We start from the raw sequence: 21,709 nt of genomic DNA on the forward strand, positions 1-21,709 counted from the left end.
GGTTTGTGGCCTTCTTCTTGCTCGCGCATAGCATGCAACGTGGCGTTCTTTCGCATGCATACGCCTTGTGCCCCTCGCCGCCGCAACGCTTGCAGAGGTTGCTCCGGTCTGGGCCTTTGCAATTCCACGACTTGTGGCCAGGTATGCAATTATATGTTTGTACACGATACGGATATCGATATTTAAGCTTCTCTTCGCCAAGCTTGTGTTCAAGTTTTGTATGAAAGCAATTATTTTTATAACGTTTCTCTACCATTAAAACTATTCTGCGATTTCGGTTGAAGCGATAAACTTTTTCTTATTATCAATCGAGTTCATCTTATATAAATTGGAAATTAATCTTATGCACTCCAAATTTACCCCGGGGTAGTTGTCAATTTCTCAGGCGAAACGACATAACATGGAATTTCATCCGAACTTGCATGACACAAGATCAGAGCATACCAATTAAAGCTTCAAATCGTTTTATGGCACTTTTTGTCTTGCTGTCTAGCAACAACCTACCCTTAGCATGCTACTCGTAGGACTGAAACGTTAGCTATAATTTTGCTTATAACTATTTATATATTCGCGTGCTTCCAACAGCTTCGCTTTAGCATCGATTGACCAATCAGAGCAATGCTTTCCCTTTGATATATCGCTTACTCCTTCAAAACCGTCGACTATGGCAGGGAAATCCAGTATGCCGGAGATTTTTTCCAGACAAAATAGGACACTGCTAGCTATTAATCAACATTTCAATGATATTTAATTCAAAATACATGGCTATGAACATTCAAATCAATACGTAGAAATATTTCCAATCAAATGGTGACATAATATTAATAATTTTTTCTTGAGTTTCTAATTTGCAGCCCTATACAGAAAACAAAAATGTGTTCCACATTAAAATTAAAATCGAATATTTTCTAAATCTCAGAGAGTTGACTTAAAAAAAATTTGGGATAACATCAGATCTAGACGTTTCATGCATTTCAAAGACATTTGACACAGAAAGAATATCTTTGGTTTTGCGATTTTTTATTCAAATTTCCGAAGTTATGCGGTTGTTTTTTGCGGTATGTTTTTTTATGCCCCACGTAGAAAAAGACCTAAGACGTAATAAGAAAACCAGGAAACTTTGGGAAATCGCATAAAAAACTTTGAAACTTCGGAAATCCGCGCAAAACCCCATAAAAACCTCATAAAAAAGACCTCACAGTTTATCTAAAAGTCTAACCGGGATGAGTACAAAAATTCCTAAAGCAAAACTCGACCAACCAGCCCCGTGCTCCTCTATGGTTTAATATTGAAGGTGGACTTCGACATGAGTGGTACGAAAATATGTACACCTTTATGGCTTTGCTGACGACATTGATATTGTGACACGTTACTTTGAGATGATGATGGAAACATACACCGGACTGAAAACCGAAACTAGACGGATGGTTTGGCTATGACTGCGTAAAAAAACAAAGTACCTGGGAGGGAATGGCTCTGGCGAAGAAACACTACGCCTCTCATCACGAATATAAATAAATGGTGATGATCATTGCACTATGGTCCGAAACGGGAAATTAGAGTGACAAAAATATTTTCACTATTAAATATTAGGTTTTAGTAGTTAGTGTCTTCACAAAAGTTGTTTATAATCAACTGGCGCTCCTTTTGATGAAAAAAGTTACTAGGATGGTCGTCATTTAGATTGAAATCTGAAATCTAACTTTCTTAATTGAACTCAAAAATGATTTTGTTGTTCAATAAAGTTGTAGGAAATTGTATTTTGAACAACTTTTTTTGAAAAAAGCACCTCTCTAGCACTTCATTTGATCGAGTTACATCAATTTTCCCGAGTAAAAGTAGGGTGACTCCTGAAAAATCAATAACATTTTTGTGAAACGTTCCACGGAAAAGTTGTCTTCAGAAGAGTTGTTGAACTAATCATTGCGCACAATTATGCTCAACCAAGCTTTTTTATATAAGCTACCAAGCTTTTTTATATAAATTACTACTTTTTTCATCAAAAGGAGCGCCAGTTGATTATAAACAACTTTTGTGAAGACACTAACTACAAAAAACTAGTATTTAATAGTGAAAATATTTTCGTCACGCTAATTTCCCGTTTCGGACCACTGTGCATTGGTGACCGCCAACAACGACACCTGCAGAGAAATACAGAGGCACATTTTCAGCAAGAAATCGTGTGTATTTTGCGTATACCACCGGACGGCAACCCAGTGAAAATGGTTCTTAAATCTGATCCGGTAGGCACAAGAAACAAAGGAGCACAGCGATCAGAGTGAAGGGTGGTTTTGTATGTTTTAAAGTAGTAATTCAGAGTAGTAATTCAAACAAAGATTGAAAAAAAAATTAAACGGAATTTTCTTAGATTTCAAATAGTTTGAATCGAAGTCAAGGTGCAAAATCATTGTTTTTAAGTTTCATTGGAGATTACGATAATGATTCAAGGTTCCCTGAACTAGACAAAAAAAAACTCAAACGGTTCTGGTGTTACACTGAACACTACTCATTTTCCGTAGCCATACGAGTGCGTAACATTCCGAACATCCCCAGCGCCGGTTCTCCGAATCAGGCTGCTGGAGCGGGGAAAAACAAAAACAAAATAAGCCCTACCCCTCACACGGATCTTATGCTGTCGCAATCATGACGACACTATGCCCAGGCAACGGCATAACCGTGGGCTGGTTGGTTAACTGGTCAAGAAGCACATTATAGTGCGATCCTCGCCATCCAATCGGATTGCATAATCACACAATATCTATAGAGTTGCGTAGAGAATGCCATAACCTGACAGGTTATTCCCGAAGGCGGGGAGTAATCAAGTGCAGTTCAGCCGACATTGAATGCAGTACATCCTGCTCTCGTCACCGTCGTCGTCGTCGTTGTCATCGGCGGCGTCGTCACGGATATCGTCGGCTGGCTGCACAGTTTGCCATCGAAAGACAGGATTTTGTGTTTTCGTGGGCCTGCACAGACCCCCACCCGTCCCTGGATGGTACGAAAATCGATTGAAATTGAATCGATTTTTTTGAGTTTCATGTTTAAGGGCCGGTTTTGCGAACGAAAGTGCAATAACCTAATCAGTTGTTCCGCATCATCACGGCCGGTATTCGAATGAGGGTAAATTTTCTATGCATATTTCTTGCTGGCCTTTTTAGAATAATCGAAATCATTCCTTTAAGTTTAGTGCAACCGAACCACATATTTTGTTTGAATCATTTTAAGAGGCGTCTATGAATATTGCTCACTTGACAACATTCCTAGAAAGAAAAATCGTTGGTATATATAAAGAAACAATACTCACAATTTCTCATTCAGGAACTCGCCGCGGGTGAACTCCGACATCCGTCGGGTGCTTTTCTTCTGCTGGGGAGATGATTGGCTGATGGCTGCACTTTTCCGGGGCATCACCAGTGGGGACAGTTTGCGAACGGGTCCCCCCGTTCCGCTGGTATGTTTGTGCCAGCGAGGATTTTTGGCAAATTTCGACGGAGCCAGCATATCCAGCGAGTTGGACTTGAAGATGGCTCCGGGCTGCGGTACCAACAATCGATCGTGCCGATTGCCGTTCGATTTCGGTCGATTCTCCGGGAAAACTTTGAAACTATCGAGCGGACAACCTTCGTCGATTTTCGAACAGAGAGCACTGGACACGGTGGCAGATTTGCGTAGTTTCCCGATACGGGAGTATAAGTCGTCATCCTTCGGTAGCCCGGCGGTATCTCCCGTCCGGTGCTGATGATGGCTTGGCGATTTGATCAGGTCATGGTCCTGCAAGTTATGGCTGTGGTGGCGGTGGGAATGTTGCTTGAAGGTGGCACGTTTGTACAAGTCTTCATCACTGGCGGCAATCTTCTTCAGGCGGGTCTGGTTGCTGGCCAACTTACCGGATTCGACCGGAGCGGCCGGTTCCGGTGGGCTCCGAGGGCTGTACGATAGAATATTGGAAAATCGACGGGCACGGGTACTTTTCTTGGCCACATCCACCAACTTCGGTGTCATGTAGTCTGGCGAAGGAGGAGGATGAGCGTCCCCGGAATCGGGAACAGTATTTGCTTCGTTTAGATTATTTTCGTTACCCTTGTGAAGTTCTTCTTCGGTGATCTTTTTCACCAGGAAACGATTTTTGATCTGCTGTTTCGGGGAATCCGCTTTTTTGTGGATGATGTCGTAGATTGTGGACAGGGTGTTTGAATTGCTAACCGGGTCGGATTCTTTGGGCGAATCCACCGCAGTCAGCTCGCAGATTACGCCGGAATCCGCGGCGTTTGTTTGTTTACCTTGTAGGATGTCATAAATGGTTCCGAATTTGAGCGAACTGTACTGGGAATTGACACTAAGCTTTCGTTTGGCAAACTTTTCAGACAAGGCACGCTTGCGTAAAAACACGTCCTCTGCCGCGTCCGACTTTCGGTGCAATATTTCGTAAATCGTTCCGTAGGTCATGTATTTATCGTACTTTTTGTACGCTTTGCTACCATACGAGATCAATTTATCGTAGATTTTGTAATTCTTCCTATAGATCTCGTCCTTCGAGAATTGTGACAGCTCTTTCCCGAGCGGAACGGTTGAATGTTTCTTTTCGTCCGGTTTGCCTCGGCCGTTTCGCAGGATATCGTAGATTGTACTACCCCTAACGTGACTGTTTTGTTCGTTATTCTTACTAACGCTATTGCTAATCACTGTCGCGGCGGAATTTGCCTCCGCGTTCTTCTGCTGGTCAGACTTATCGTTAATTTTCGGTTTCTTCAGACTGAGACGGCGCGAGTTTTTGCGCTTCATTTTGAACAGCCCACCGATGCCGGAATGGATCGTGTGCGGGTGCGGGTGCTGCTCCGACGGCAACCGCCGATCCTCCTCCGTCGTTTCCTCTTCTTCTTCCGATGTAGGCTTTAAGTTACTAACGCTACTATCACAAATTTTGACTAAAGATTTGAATTCTTCGTACGACTTTCGTCGCGTTTTGACGCTAGTGTCGGCCGAACTGTCCAACTTCTCATTGACCACGGACAGGCGACTGCGGCACTCGGTTTGCTGTTGTTGTTGCTGCCGAAACAGTGATTTAAATTCCTCGTATGATTTCCGGCGGTTTCGCGATTGCGTCATCAAGCACTCCTTTATCTGCAGTTTGGAAAGTTCATTCGAACGGTCCTCCTCGGTCCTCGCGCTACTCCGTCCTTCGTTATTATTGGGTGGCATTAGTTCTTCTGTCTTGGGCGATTGGTCTTCGTCGGATCGAGAGCAAGATTTAATCTTTTTTGGCTCATCAATGGAACGGTTGGATTTGTTCTTTTTCTGTTTTTGCTGCTCCTGCTGTTGCTGCTGTAGATGCAATTGTTGTTGAAGCTGTTTCAGCTGTTGTCGCTGTTGTTGATCAATAAAGCCCGAATCCATTGAACTGACGGTGCAGGTCGAATCGAAACTAGTTTTCCGGCTGGAACTATTGTATGGCTTTCCGAGGGATTGCAATGGCCCAGCGGGTGACGATGAAGATAAATTATTAATAATTGGCAATGATGCAGCGGCCGCCGACTCGGTTGAATTCGTTCTACCCCTGATCGATTCCCGTAGGCCGTCGATGGCAATTTGAAGTGCCAAGTCTTTCGCGTCGATATTCTGTCGTCGCAGCGCTTCCAGTCGAGATTTTAGTTTCATTTTCTTGTTAACCGTGGCGTAGATCGGAATGTTCTCGGTACTTTTCTTGACGACTTTTCCCCGCGTCGATCGATCGCTGCGGATAGAACTCTTGCGGACGATATTCCGCCGGGATTCGGACCGGGACTTGCAGCCCTTGTGATTGACCAACCTTTTGAAATACCGGTTGGAGATATTGTACAGTGGATCACAGTACAGCCGTGCTTTGGCTCGCCCATTCAGGAACCGGGACAACAACTGCGATTTGTTATTAAGTGAATTTAAACTACGACTACGATGACTGGGTGGATTATAACAACTGGACGATGGATCGTTCATACATTTGGCACAGCAGAGAAATTCATACAGCACTTCTTCGCTCTCCGTTCCACCGCCGGTACCGTACAGGTCCGGTGGTTTGCAGTCGTCTGTGGTCTGCTCGGCGAGAAAAACATCTTCTGGCTCAAGACAGCTGGCTTCCACGCCTTCGCTCGTCGCACCCACAGTATCACCATTAACGCATTCCACGTTCCCATCGACACCTTCCCCATTAGCATCGGTACGCTTCCCGAGTGTACATTTTGCCGTACAATTACTGACAGCGGACGCTCCTTCGGGTACTGCCGGGAGGGATGATTTATGACTGCTAGCCTTCGCAACCTCCCGACCGGCCTTGCCCTCAATAACCATCGAACCGATGCTGAGGCCACAGTCCAGCAGGACAATGGCACCGTCGCTGGGCAGCAGTAAACGACCTTCGGATGCAGCGCTGATCAGTTCTTTCATTGCCAGCACATGTTTCTCGGTTATGTTGCCTTGAAGCTGAATTCCTTGTAAAGCAAACGCTTGCCGCTTCTCCGACGAGTTCGGATCGGTGCACCAAACAACGGGCATCGTTGACGACATGATGGGACCGGTGATGACCTCTGGATTGGTCTGTGTGACTCAACTAATTAGATTCTATCACGTACTAGCGCGTCTCTATTGTGCGCGCAAATCCGGCGGGAATGAAGAATGAGCGGGACGACGGTGGGCGAAGCGAACAGTCACATCGGGTACACCAGGTTCTCCAGGTACCAACCGCGTACACTTAATTTAAGTTAAATAAATAATTTACTATCACACAAAACGATCAGCTTTCAATAGCAAATAAATTACACTTCTTTCCTCACTTCTTCTGCTTCTGCTTTCGGTTCCCGTCGGTCGCCTCCGACGACGCGGTTGAACCAACTTTTTTCGACTAATGGCAAGATGGTAAAATCACAACATTTCCATTGCTTGTACTTTTCGACCAGGTCTCGGGTGTCGTCGTCAATCACTTTTTTTTTCTACTTTTGTAGTGCTGAAAATTCAACTAGAGTTCTTCTTCTTTTTCTTTTTCCTTTTGCGTTTTCTTTCTGTTTCGTTGTGACACTTGAGCGCGCAATGATCGCGTGATTCAGCAACTATTCAAGCTCACAAAAGTTCTGTCACGCACGTTCTACACGGCACAGTAAACTTTCGAAAAAAAAAACCTGTTAATGAGAGGAGTGGGTAAAACACATTCATTGCGAAAACGGATTGCCGAAAAGTGTCAGTGTGTTCTATCGCTGTATTAGGATTATCCAAACAAACGAACAGCCGGAACTTCACGATGCGGCCAACAGCGGCCGAAGCTATAGCGCAATTGGGTGGGAAGAGTTTCAAATTATTGTAACAGAACTTTTATTTTTTTTTCAACGAGTTTGCATGGCTTTGAATAATCACAATTAACTGTACTCTGGTCTAGTATGAATGGAAGGCCATGGAATCGAACTCCAGTGACCGGTTTGGTGAAGGCACCTAATCGAGGCACGCTCCCGCTCGGCAGCCGCGAATGAATGAATGATGTCAACACACTTATGCTTTGTATTTGGTCGTATTTTGACCATGGCTTCGAACGGATGAATTGAAGGTAGAATCAATTGCAAATAAGTGGGGTGTACCCCACATCCAGAAAGTTTCTATCTGTATTGTGTCGATAAACATTCAAATGTGTACTGCTGATACTCGCACATCAGTCCCGTTCGTTTTAATTTGTTGTTCTTCAAAACGCTAAATTTTGGTATTATTGCACTAAATAATGGTGATACGCAACCAACCAATATTTCAATACATTGAATTTGCTCTAAATGGGACTGAAATGCGGGTACTTTGCATATGGGTAAGAGAATAGTAGATATTTTTCACAACTTTTGCTGAAATTTGTATTGAAATTTCTGGACGTTCATTAAGGATATACTTCATCCATCAAATTAATTCAACCGCGTAACTTAGGAAGCCCGCGTAACAAAATTGCGTAACTTCAGAAAAAAAAACATGCCTAATCCACCTAGCAGTGAAATGATATCTTTTTTTTTATCAATTCGCATGTGGAAATTCGGGAACCTTGTATAGGAGCATACGACTTTTCATATGAATCTGAGTTTGTAGGAAACGGTTGAGTCATCTCCGAAAAAAAATGAGTGAAATTATTTATCACACACGCATTTCTAATCTCGACGAACTGATTCGAATGCTATATGGGTGTTATGTTCTTCCAGCATTTATTGCTGTAAGCAGTTTAAAACAATATAATTATAGAATTACTTTCGACTCGAAAATTCTGCCATCATCTGGTTTTTATATGCCATATTCGCAGAGATGTCTATCTCCTCTGTGTGACGAAGAGCAAGCAAAATTTCTTCCCTCGCACTGACAACTTCAACGAGAGCTCTTCTCTTTCACATTGATACACCACTGATGTATAAAGTGTGCACGCATCATGAGTGCGTTTGTTTATTTACTTTTACCTCTTCCACTGAATCGCACCAAAGTGCTAGAGCATTAGCTAATAAATTCTCTGAGGTGGATGCAGATACTTTCACAGAGGTGTACACGCCGGTGAGCACTCTGCTGTATGGTTTGCGTAGAAGAAGCGTGGACACGCAAAATCAGCAAAATAAAACAATTTATCGTAAAATTTTCGGTTTTTCTTGCAAATTTTTCATAGCAAGGCCAGATCTACTCTCTATTAATTGAAGTTCACAGAAGTGTTCGCTCACCATCACGCGCCAGTGGTCACTTGGGTGTATTTAGACGAGAGCGCGTGTGAGCGATTCATGCGAAGAGAATGTGTGTCACTCGCACCAGCTGTTTTAACCACAAGCACACACTCAAATGCTGTTTATTCGACACTGAGAAGAAGTGCGCTTTCCTCTTTGTGCGGTGCTTCATTTTTTGCATCCTCGGTGTGGACAATAATCTGACTCCAGCGTGTATCACTCTGGTGAAATGCCATCTCTGCATATTCGAACGATTGTGTTGCCAAAAACGAACCGTGCTAAAATCGGTCCGGGTCAAAATTTCACGAAAAAGGATGCTTTACACAGTCTTTTTGGTATTTAGAAATAATTGTATGTAAAAGTATAAAAAAAAATCGTGTTTCATGTTGCTCCCAAACATTGCATTCAAAACTCCTACTGGGGGAAAAGTCGCTTACACAAAAAGGTCGATATCTCCGTTGAAAATGAACGGATTTTAACAATCTATCGCTTGTTGGATAGCTATTTCCGTGCGGAATCTAAGTCTGGAAAAATATTCTGTTTTCAAGGTCAAGTGTGACAGATACTGTCAAAAAACTGAAAATTTTGACATAAAACTTCGTATAACTCAAAAAGTAAACATCCGATCTCAAAACCATTCAATAGCGTTCAGGGTGACGGGGAGACCTTTCATCTGCGACTAGTTTAATCAAAATCGGTCCAGCCATCGCTGAGATCTTGATCTCTTAGTTGACAACACACATACAGACACACACGGACATTTGCTCAGTTCGTCGAGCTGAATCGATTGGTATATGAAACTCGTCCCTCGGGGCCTCGGAATATTTTTCTAAAGTTTGAGCGAATTCTAAACCTATTTTTTATATATATAAAAAAAGGTAAAACAAACTTCGCGTGAAAAAAGTACATAGCTAAAATTTTTTTTAAAGAAATCAACTTTGGGAAAAATTTTGAGATTTCCAAATTCGACGTAAATAAAATATGTATTATAAGTAAGAGTAACTGTTTGGGCTAGCTTTCTATTCTTATTATTAGTGTTTTATGTAGGTGCGTCTACTATATTCCAAGAGTGTGATTGGCTGGTTCCGAATACTGCATACTAATGGTGAGAAGTATAACATAGGATGCAAACTGGAGTATTGGCAAGATCGAAAAATGTTAATTGTTTATACAAACCAATCCTTAATCCACCTAGTGGATTAATTTCTGATGCGAATTTGGGCTCATTTTTGACAACAAAAGCTTCCGAAGCTTCGTTTGAAAATCGGTTTTCCAGTAATTTTATGAAGAAAGGCAAAACTGAAGAACACAAACTAAACACGCGCCGATTGCTTGCCATTTGCAAGGAATCGAAAGTATTTAAATAATGTTCCAATCTTTTTGATGAAAACATTTCATTGAGGCGGGGCTAAGTGATGCAACTTGGGATAAATACACACAATATCTTCAACACTACTAAGTATCTAAAAATATAACTAATCAGATTTTTTGATGACCATTAAATCGACCCCAAGGAACTGAACACGACGGTTGATGTTACACCTAAATGCGCCGATAAATATATAGGTATCAGAGAATCAAATTTAGTCGTCTGAATGCAAGCTGCGTATGATCCTTCACAAGCTATTGCTACATGAGATGATCTCGTGTTTATTCGAAATATTGGATTCTACTCCAAAGACATACTGCATAGAAAATAGACAAGTTTTGATCAATCTAACGGTTTAAAATTTTCTGCGTTTGGTTTTCTAATCAACCGATTGTAAAAAAACAAATACAATTTACACAGATTTATGTAACCAATAAACTAATAAGAGTATAAGTATTCGGAACTGTGCCAGTTTTTCATGTTTATGTCAATCCGGTTATTCCTTTGACATTACCCACCCGTTTTTATTCTCTTGTGTATTTATATACTTTATTATTTTCTTCGTCATTAATTATGCTTTAGGGCAAGCACAAATTTACGTTGTTCCAGAACTAAACGAAAGGGCTCATCAATGCGCTTAAATTCAGTGTAATGACTGTAACTTATTCAACCGGAGGTAGTACAGTTTTGCAATTGCATCTATTCAACCCCGAGTTCTCGGAACGCATCCGTTCGCTCGCAAAACGAGGCTAAACCGACATAACAAGAAAGGTCCCTTCCTGTCTCAGACTCTCGTTCGGCGGTCAGATATGTTCAGCACAATTAAGTAAGAGGAAATAGCGAAACAAACTGCAGTACAACACCCATAAACATCCGATAAACGCCTGGGAAGATTAAATTGCTCGAGCTGGCAATAAAAAGCTGGTGTTTATGAACGTTAGAACACAATGTACATTTGAGTGTGCATTTCTTTTATTTTTTTTGCACACTTTGCGGTAATAGCAAGTTGGGCCGTTCAAGTTCAAAAGTGATGCGGAGGAAACGATGCCCGGGCGAGGGTGAAAAGTATTTCAAGACCATATCACTTATTTGCGCGTTCGCGCACGATCACCGACCCGGCCAAGTGGAAGTGGCTGTGGCGCTGTTCCAATGGACCACGATGCGGCCAATTTCGCACGGTACGCTCAACGTATCAGCCATCGTTCAGCGCCCAAGTCCTGATTTGCGCTTGGCAGATAGCAGCAATGACGGTTGTGGAAGGATATGGACTTCGGGAAGTATTCATAATCACATAACCACAACCAATTGTTACTGTCAAAAATCAGTGAAAGAATTTCGAACAACTACAAGAATCTCGGCAGCACTTGTCAATCAATTAACATAAATATGTCCGAGAATTTTTTATTCTTGAATACATAAAGCATAAAAGAAAACAAATCAGAAAATTGGCAAGCGTGACAAACAAGCAGTTTTTAATGTTGACGCCAATGAACTTCATCGCTCTTCTCGTGGCATCGGAATGGATCGAGGAAATCGAACGGCCAACGTTTCCCCCCTTCTGTTCGACGGATGCATGAGAGCTGCAGCTGATCGGTAGCAGACAAATCCTTTCAGTGATGTGAACGTTAAAACAGTAACGATATGAAAAATGAAAAAAACACCACTTAAGGTCAGAATGACGAAACATGGTGTTGAGTTTACGAATCGCACACGTTCACAGTTCGTTAAATAATTGCCGGTGTGCTTTCAAGGCCGCGAGTACATAGTGCACCACCAGAGAGTTTCTTGTTTCCACCAACAGCGGCGGATGGAACTGCCAGAATGTGTCTGCGGAATTCCTCTTTTGGTGGTTGTTGGTGGTGGGTAGCAGCAACCGCGGTGCAGTGAAGTCCATCGTCATACCGCACACAATTTTCGAGCGGAACGAGGCTATTAGCAAACGTGAACGGAACGGAACAGACGGGCCATCCAATTTAGGCTGTTACGCCGAGTGGATTCATGAAAAGTTCAAACAGCTGATCCGAAGGGATCGAAAACGAGGCGCGTTCACCGATTAGCTGTATATGTTTGTACGGTCAGGTCAGTAGCAGTTTCAAGGTAGCAACGGTTGCCCTCGAAGCGCATACCAGTGCAAGTCCTGTCATTTTTTGAACGACTGCATCATGATATGATCAGATGTTTTCATTATGAAATCATCAGTTAAACTATGCTTTGGAACTCGAAAAGAATTCAGTTGGATTAAGATAAGAAAATATCAAAAAGTGTTTGTTAAATGTTGACGAATTTTCTCAGCCTACAACCATTACGAAACGGTTTCGTGCGGTCATGGAATCGGAAACTGATTATGTCTAGACAAGTTCCCGCTAAATAGCAGTTTACGTTTTAGTGATATGATTTTTTCCCATATGTACTTGATAAAACAAGCAACGGATAGTGACCTTTATTGTACTCGTTTTGAATCAAGCTGTTATCGTTTATTTAGATTAGTTAGCAGCACGGAAAAAAAGATAAATTCAAGGTCAATGCAAAATCACTTCCAAACGTTTGTGCTCCGTGAATTGGTTCTTTTCGTGGTAATGCAGCTCGTTTCGGACGTGATGTGTGTCTCAATAGTTACTTTTTTGTAAATTGATGTTGCTATAAAATTATAACGGAACTGTTTTAACCCCTAAATGCAAAACTTTTCTAATTGATATCAGTGCTATAACTGAATAGAATTTTAGAGTACGAACATCGTCCAATTGCTACGACACCCAATGATAGTTCACTTGAAGGTGTTATGCGAGTTGGAGAAGTGGTCGTTCGCACCGAATCAGCGGCAATCATTTTTGACCATGTTTAGCAAACATAATCTTAGCATTCAAACTTGTTTAACATGGAAAAAATACAAATATTATGTTCTTTTAAGAATCAAAAAATCGAGTATATTTTTTAATTTTCTCCATGATCAGTTCTGCGACCGGATAATTTTTGGCTGTCGTTGGTACCGTTTTATTGACTGTCAACATGTTATGATGCAAGTATTTAAAGAGCATTTTTTTATACTAACGAAATATATGAAATGTCTAAATCTAAAAAAATATTTCGAATTTTCTTTGACTCTGAACATTTTTTTTACAATAAATTCCATTCAAGGATTTTTTGCTACAAGAATTCCACTCTGAGTCATAAAAAATTAAGAGAACGAACGAAACTCGAACAGAGATTATACTGAAGTTTGGTTTTTGAAAAAAACGAAAATCGACTTTATAATCGAGGCCCGTAGGGCCCTATGTCATGTATCATTCGATTCACCTCACCAAACTGAGCAAATGTTTGTGTGTATGTGTATCTGTGTATGTATGTGTGGATGTATGTAACAAAAATATGCACTCACTTTTCTGGGAGATGGTTGAACCGATTTTCACGAACTTAGATTAAAATGAAAGGTCTCGTGGTACCATAGTCTGCTAATGACTTTCATTTGTATATGACTTCCTGTTCCGGAGTTAAAGGATAATATAAAAAAATAAGTATAAAACGTGCACTCAATTTTCTCGGAAATGGCTTAACCGGGTTTCACAAACCAAGATTAAAATGAAAGGTCTTGAAAAAATATTTAAAATTTTGTAGAAAATTCGGATTAGACCTCCGCTTTCGGAACTAGAGTGCGATAATTGGAAAACGATGGTAAAAAAACAAGTATAAACCCCATAAAAGTGACTGATAAATTCTTCTTGTTTGCAGAACTTATTAGTTTGTAGACATATAAACTAGATTAGGTTAGGTTAAAACCGGAATATTAAATAAAAAAAAACTTGTTTCGGTACTAATAGTTGCCCATTCCCTGTTCGGGAAGCACCGAAGGTAGAGAAAGTTCAAAAGTAGAACTCACTTCGATTTCTCAGCGATGCTTGAGCGGTTTTCATAAATCTTGATTTAAATTGAAGCTCATATTGTCTCAAAAGCTACAGTGAAAATTCAGTCGGATCTGACTTCTGGTTCCGCAATTACGATGAGTGACAAAGTTTTCAAACCGTCATATAAAATGACGATGTACGATGTACGCACTGGTGCGAGCAGGCACAGAAGAAAAAAAAAACATTTCGCCTTTACGAACAATGCACACAGCGGGCTCTGATGAATATCGTACACACTACAAAGAAAAAGAAAACCAACACCGAAGCTGATTACTCACTCACACTACTCAGATATATCGTGACCGATTTTCACAAGCTTAGGCTTCAAATTAAAGGTCTTATGATCCCATACAAAGCTTTAGAATTTCATTCGAATACAACTTTCGGTTCCAGAATAACAGGGTGAAGAGTGTTGAAAGTTGTATAGCGTCATTTTATGCGGCGAAGACAAAAATGTGAAAAAAATAACATTGGGCTCGAAACTGTTCGAACCGTTAGTCATTGTTAGTAGACGACCTATCAAACTAATTTCGGCTGTCCTGGTTCTCGATTCCGGAAGCATCGAAAATAGTTTTTGAATACTCCAAAATGAAACTCAGACTATTTTCTCAAAGATGGTTTAGCCGATTGTCATGAACTTAGGTCTAAGTAGAAGGTCTTAAAATCCGAAATAAAATTCCTGAATTTCATCTGGATCCGACTGCCGATTCCGGAGCTACTGGGATAAGCGTTAAAAATTTTATAGCGCCACCTAAAGCGACGAAGTGAGAGAGGGAAAAGTTGTTAACTAGGTTCGAAACTGGTCCAATTTGTAGGACATGTAGGTTTCGGAAATATTGGGAATAGTGATCAAAAACTGCAAAAGGATCTACACTGAGGTATTTTTTTACGCGGTTTTGTTTTTACATAGCTTTTTTCCTTGGATTTCCCAAGTTACGCGGTTTTTTACGCAAATTTTCAAAGTTATCAAGTTTTCTTATTTTGCCTTAGAAATGAATGAAACTTCCAGATCTGGTGTTATCTCGAATTTTATAGTGTTAAGTCAACTCTCTGGCACTCTTTTTAGATTACAATAGATCTCGACGTTTCATGCATTTTTAAGACATTTGATATAGAAAAAACTCGATTTCGGAAATCTTAAAAATTTTCATTCTGTAGTCGATTTTTTTTCAAAAAAAACTTTTTTAGAGATTATACCGTTTCATGCATTTCTAAGACATGTGGCTTAAAATAAAACTCAATTTTTCCGTTTTTTTTCCACGCCGATTTCCGAAACTACAGGGTTTTATTTCACGCGAATTTCCGGAGTTACGCGGTTTTTACGTGGATTTCCAGTTACATGGTTTTTTTCGCGGGTAACATGCCACTTGAGCCAATTAGCTCTGATTCTGATCTTACTTTTCCACAAGATGGCTAGATTCACACGATTTTTACAAACTTTTAGACTCAAAGAAAAGGATTACGGTTTCATACAGAATTCCTGAATTCGTTGTGAAAAATACGTCCGGTTCCGGAAATGCAGGGTGTTTTGAATAGTAGATTTTGCTAGATCACGTTCGAACAAACTTTCCTAGTTCTATGCAATGAACAATTGTTTTTAGAATTCCACAGGAATATTTATGATGGTAGGAAAAATATAAGAAAGGCAGCATTACACCACTAGGTGGATTAAAACAAGGTTTTTCAGGTGGTACATATCGTTTGCATGAAAAAAACTTCGGAATACTCAGAATCAATTGCATTCAAAGTTGCGTTATTGTACTTCCAATAACTGAAAATTTCAACATAAAACTATTGGTAACTCAAAAAGTAAACGTTAGAGTCATTTAATAGCGTTTTAGCGGAAGGGATACTTTCTATTTGAGACTAGTTTGATTAAAATCGGCAATCGCTGAAATTAATTGGGGAAGAAGAAACTCGTTTAGGCTACAAGCCAGTTGTATGTTCGAGCCCCGACCTGGAAGGATTTTTAGGTTGCTGTCAGAGTGAAAGCGTCTGGAAGCGCGTGTAAGCTAATCACATTTGATCAAAGCAAACCTGTCAGAGTGAACGCGATGCGGCAAAAGTGCATCGCATTGAATCGCTTCGCTTCGGTCCGCGTTCCGCGCTCACTCTGACATCAACATTAGGATGCTGTCAGAGTGAACGCGTTTCGCGATGCGTCTGCACGCGCGTCCGGTTTTGTTACATTCAATGAAAGCAAACATGACACAGTGACAGCGATGCGATAACAGTGCATCGCATTAAAACGCTTCCCTTCGCAAATCGCGTTCACTCTGACAGCAACTTTAATGTCAGTTTAATCGTCATCCAATGATTCTGTGCGCTATGAATCGGTTGCGAAATCTGTCAAATTCAACATAAGGAATGTAAACCAAGGATTTGCTTTGCATAATGAATCTTTCATAAATGTGATGGTCCCTATTGGCGAAATACTCTAGGAATTGATTTTCACAGTTTTCTCTTGATGTCAATTTCTTGTCGATGGCAAAGTTTTGCAATGCAAGAAAAACATGACATTCGCTTAGAGTCAGGTAGTAACAATATGGAGAATAAATAAAAACGTCTTATCATCTATTCCGGAGTTTCTGACTAGTGAGTACAGACTATGTGACCTAGCATTGTGTTGATGGAAAACGACCCCAGGGACGGGTATAGCGTGATGGGTAAGTCAATGCCCTTTCACGCAGCCCCGCACATAGGGTCAGAAAGTTTTTCTGCCCCGAAGAGGCGAATGACCTTAAGGTTAAAACCTCTTTAATCGAAACAAAAAAAAACGACACCACTTTGGTTGGACAACTTTGGACGTTTCTGTTTCAATCGCTAACTTTGAACGGTCCAATTGTTGATATGGAAGCAACTCATAATAAACTATTTCTTTCTGGTTGCACCAAATATACAACAGGATTACAGGATTACTGGTCACCGTTTGAGTAGCTTCACTGCACTTCCACCACAATGCTGTCCTTCTTATCTCCCTCAGTTACTGTTCGTTTGGCCAAAGCTTCGCAGAAGGAATAATGTGTTTCGTGTCAAAAATCAAGTTTACTTTTAAATCCAGAGTCGAGCAAATGGTTCAAACTTGATGTTTGAGCGATGCTACGGCTATTAACATGCCGATCAACTTCGATTATCTCAGTGATTTTATCGACATTTTCAACGACGGCCTATCTGTGATTTCTGAACGAAATCAACGAAAACCTAATCAGGTGATACAGTGTTCATAGCTCCAGCCGTCTGTTTTGCATTTCGGGATATGTCAAGGAAAACTATATAATGTACCGAATCTTCTTTTATTTCACCAACCTGTAACTCGACCGTAAAAATATAGTAAAATAATTTGTTCAGTACAACTTGTCACCTTGGCAACGAGCATGAATATGAAATTGTTTGATCGATTCTGTACTACATAGCGATTCCCGATTATTAGACCGTAACAAATTTATAGTTTATAATTTGCTTTCGTTACAAGTGCTGATAAAAATCTGTCGATAGACAGAAAAAATGCAACGCCGGTTAAAAATAAACGATATAATAGCAATATGTCCACAACCTAACATCACAAATGAACAAGGTTTCGAAAATAATATTTATTGCAAAATAATTGTTCATTTGATTATACATTTCGTTTATCATAAATCAAAAGAATTTTGAGCTTCAAATAATATTTCGAATAGGGAACAGAAAATTTACCAAATTCTATTCTATATAATTCCAACGGACAAAAAACAACACTATCATCAAAAAAAATTTCATCGGTTGCATATTTCCGCAGGAGTAATTAATCATATTCGCCTTATTTAATCCAGTCGACATTATCTAACACACTGCAAAGCCGAACACAGTTCGCGTTACATAAGCCTGCAATTATGCGATATCCTCACAAGCATCCCCCACAAGCAGACAGATTCGCATGTTTCTCGTTTACCTGACCTTAATCGTATACCAGACTCGACGTCGCACTCGCGCTCGGACGATAGACACCAACGCGCCCAAGCCACGAACCCCGGTATTTCCTAATCGATCATCGGAAACGGGGCCACGGGTGTCTCTGGACCAAAAACATCACACGAGAAAACCATTTGTCATTCTGTCTTACCACGCAGGTAAGACCCGACAGGAACCACGGGTTTTCGTCGCACACACGCCGTAGTTGGTGGTGTGTTATGACAAAATTTCCTTCCGCGATGTCAGGCACTAATTGGCAACTAATAATGCGAAAAAAGTAGTCTAACTAGGTTGATTGCGCGCGATTGGTGAAACGTGTGAATTGTTACAGATTTGGGAGGCATCACAAACTGCATGCCAAATTTAACGATGAGCAACCAACCAACCCGGTGGCAGGCGATCTATGGCTGCGTATGGATGGTTTATTCAAATTATTTTTCTCTTTAGTGTGACTCCACGCAGTGCACATTTCTCCTGCAAGTAACTCAAAAGAATGGAAAATAAATCTTTTTGTAAACCACTGTCCCTATCATCGCAGGTAAATAGTTTCTTTGTTTGAATAAGTGAGCTGTGAAAAGTCCAACGAAATGGAAACGTACGTTGACTTTGTCGCAAACGGTTCGTACGTCTGCAGTTTTTTTTAGTGCTGGATGCTCTCCGGTCGAACAGTGCCCGACAGACGGTACCGGTGTTTACATAATTTCTGCAAACACATGATAGTTTGCTCGAGCGGCAAACTAACTTGTGAGTGAAAATAAACGTTCAAGAAAACGAATTTTAGCACGGTGAGAATCACCATCATCGCTAAAATCCTACAAGATCACACTATACAGATCGAAACGTTAGACCTATAAAAATACAATGAAACATCAAAACGGTACCGACCGGAGTAGGACCCAAAACCATATTCAACCCTAGTGCATAGTTTTACTTTCGACCATACGCCCACAAGTTAGTTCGGACTCTGTATATTTAATTTCGCACCGTGGTTTGGTTCAAGTCAGCTTTTGCTGAACCTAGAGGAGTTGCCTGCTTAACATGCACTGAATGTGTTCTGTTTGCCGCAGCCTTCCTTCAATATTTACACCATCAAGTGCGGCTACGTAGCTGTCTGAAAAGTCAACATCGCACACACAGTCCTTCGCGCCGGGTAGCAAAAGCGCATCAAACCGATGGATGGATAAACCGCATAGCGCATGACTTCAGGTCGGGTGGGACCAATGGGGTCCAAAAACAATACTCTACCACATACTCTATGATTGTCAAACATGCTCAAACCTATGCTCGTGATGGCCATAGGCCATAGTACAGTTGAACGCCAAAGCTACCAAAATGCAACTTGAGTACTTGAGTTTTCACGCACACATCGTACAAACATATATACATATACAGGTATTCCGACGATTGGGTGCAGACCGCGAGCAAAGCTTCATTGACTTTGCCACGGCACTCGGCTGTTCGACCGACCCAAACGGGGACCCAATGCCAGAATCGCGATAGGATTGGAATGTGAGTCGAGTCGATGGATGGTGTCTAACACCATTACACAGTGACGTGGCGAGTGCACTGGCATACGACGAACGGGAAAGAGTGGTTTTTGCTCACGATTTGTCAGGGTCTCTCGGTGAGAGCATCGATGACGTTAGTTAGAAGCTGGTTAGAAAATGAATTGAATGTTTGTGTTTATATTATACCAGCTGTAAAAATTTCATTTTATACTAATTCTCTCTTTACTTGAGTCATGTTTCAATCAAAATAGATTGGAAATTTTCCATCTTGTTTGGTCCCATATATAATAAGCATATAGCACTACTTTTATTAGCTGCTTTTAAAAATTACATTCTAAGAAAAATTCCAAGAACTCGGTAATTTTCTATCGATTTTTCAACAAATGGTTATTTAGCAGTCAGTTCATTACATTTACAGAGTACGGTAATAGACTGTTAACACTTACAACTTGCTCACTTTTTTCAATAAATAGCTAAAGACTGTCCCGGAAAGTATGGACACAATCAAAAACCGCTGCCATTTCGCAATGGTTCAGAATCTGTCAGTTTTTATGGCTACGTCCTGTTGTTTACACTCTTCTCTAACCGCTTGTGCAGTTGTTTATTGGTTTTCATTAGATTGTTTCGAAATGCGTGGACTTTCAGCAGAACAATGTCGAAAAATTGTGTACAAAATTGTACAAAACACGCACTGTCACTGAGAAAGATAGCCGTGCGAAATGCAATCAGGAAGTTCGGTGAGGTTAACACCTTTGAGGATAAACCGAGAACGGGTTGAAAAAAGGTCCTGCTAACCCTCAGTTGGATAAACGTACACTGAAGGCGTTCGAGCAAAAGAAGGAGGTTTCAGTTCGGGATGTGGCCAAAAAAGTGGCCACTTCGAAGTCAAATGTTCTTGGTGCTAAAGAACGTTTGAATCTTCGAACCTATAAGAAGCAGAAACAACCAAAACGTAGTCCGAAACAAGGAGCATCGATAAGGTCGAGGGTTCGAAAGCTGTACAACACGACTCTTGCTGGAAATTTGAACTGCATAATCATGGACGACGAAACCTACGTGAAACTCGATTACAAATTCTTGTCGGGACCACAATATTATACGGTGCGAGAAGGGCACGTGTTAAACCAGTCCGAGACATAGATTGAAGTCGAAAAATTTGGTAAGAAAGCTATGGTCTGGCAAGCAATTTGTAGCTGCGGTAAGATTTCGAAACCCTTCATCACCACAGCTTCAATAAACATCTAAATATACATCAAGAAATGTTTACAAAAACGACTTCTACCCATGATTCGAAGCCACAAGGATCCTGTTGGCTTCTGGCCAGATCTTGCTTCTTGCCACTACTAAATCAAGGGTAGAATGGTATACTACCATAAATGACACTTTCGTCCCAAAAGACATGAATCCACCAAATTGCCCAAAACTTCGACCAATTGAGGAATTTTGGGCATTAACGAAGGCACATCTTAGGAAACATGTCTCCGCAGCCGAAACCATTCAATAGTTCGAAAAAGATTGGAAAAAAGTGTCAAAACTTGTCGCCAAGAAGTCTGTACGGAATTTAATGAGGAACGTTTGCAAGAAGGTGCGCCAGCTAGTCTACAATGGCTAAGTAGCAAACGTTGAGAATAATATTCTGTTGTTGTAGTCTAATATTATCAGTATAACGAATAAAATTTGAATATCTAACACTTATGAATGATTTACAGCGAAATCAAAGTGCGTCCATACTTTCTGGAACAGTCTTTAATCGTGGACGACGAAACCCAGTGTTGGTGATTGCCGATAATTTGACAGATAGCGGCTCGACATTTCTCGTAATTGTACACAACATCGTCATTCTGGTAGATGATGTTACAAGAACTCGCTTCCTCTCAATGCATGAACCGTGCGAGAATTTTTCTAAATTTCTTCGCTCCACTTCATACTCTGAGTATTTCACGGCCCTTAGCAAAATAGATACAGTCAGGGCTGGCAATAATCAACTCCGTACTTCATCGTCACTGAGTTCAGCTCACCTGCAAATCGGTTTTAGAAGTATCACTGAGTGAGTTGAGTAACTGGGTAACCATTTGTGTAGAGAAAACATCGTCTCAACATCGTAGTGTCAAGCAATGAGCAGATGAGCACTGAGTGCACATCAAATATTAGAACCCACTGAGAGACGATTTGTGAGTTGTGATTTGATATGTTTGTACATCAACACATTGAATCAGATTCTTATGACACTGTCTCGCTTGTATTCCCCATCCACCAGAGTTTCCATGGTCGGCCAACGTTCGAATCGAA

General features: G+C 40.8%; 1 protein-coding gene across 2 annotated transcripts in view; it reads right to left on the reverse strand.

Annotated features, from left to right (window-relative positions):
- LOC131438070 (uncharacterized) overlaps nt 1–21,709 on the reverse strand; it is a 145,573-nt gene that overhangs the window by 100,799 nt on the left and 23,065 nt on the right. For both annotated transcript variants that reach the window (XR_009230880.1, XM_058607865.1), the window contains exon 2: nt 3,305–7,148. Coding sequence is in view for 1 of the 2 variants with exons in the window: in XM_058607865.1 (XP_058463848.1) it covers nt 3,305–6,540 (3,236 nt within the window). In the remaining variant the exon portion in view is untranslated. The remainder of the gene's footprint in view (nt 1–3,304; nt 7,149–21,709) is intronic.

Source organism: Malaya genurostris, chromosome 3 (genome assembly GCF_030247185.1).
Source record: "Malaya genurostris strain Urasoe2022 chromosome 3, Malgen_1.1, whole genome shotgun sequence".
Classification (NCBI taxonomy): Eukaryota; Metazoa; Arthropoda; class Insecta; order Diptera; family Culicidae; genus Malaya; species Malaya genurostris.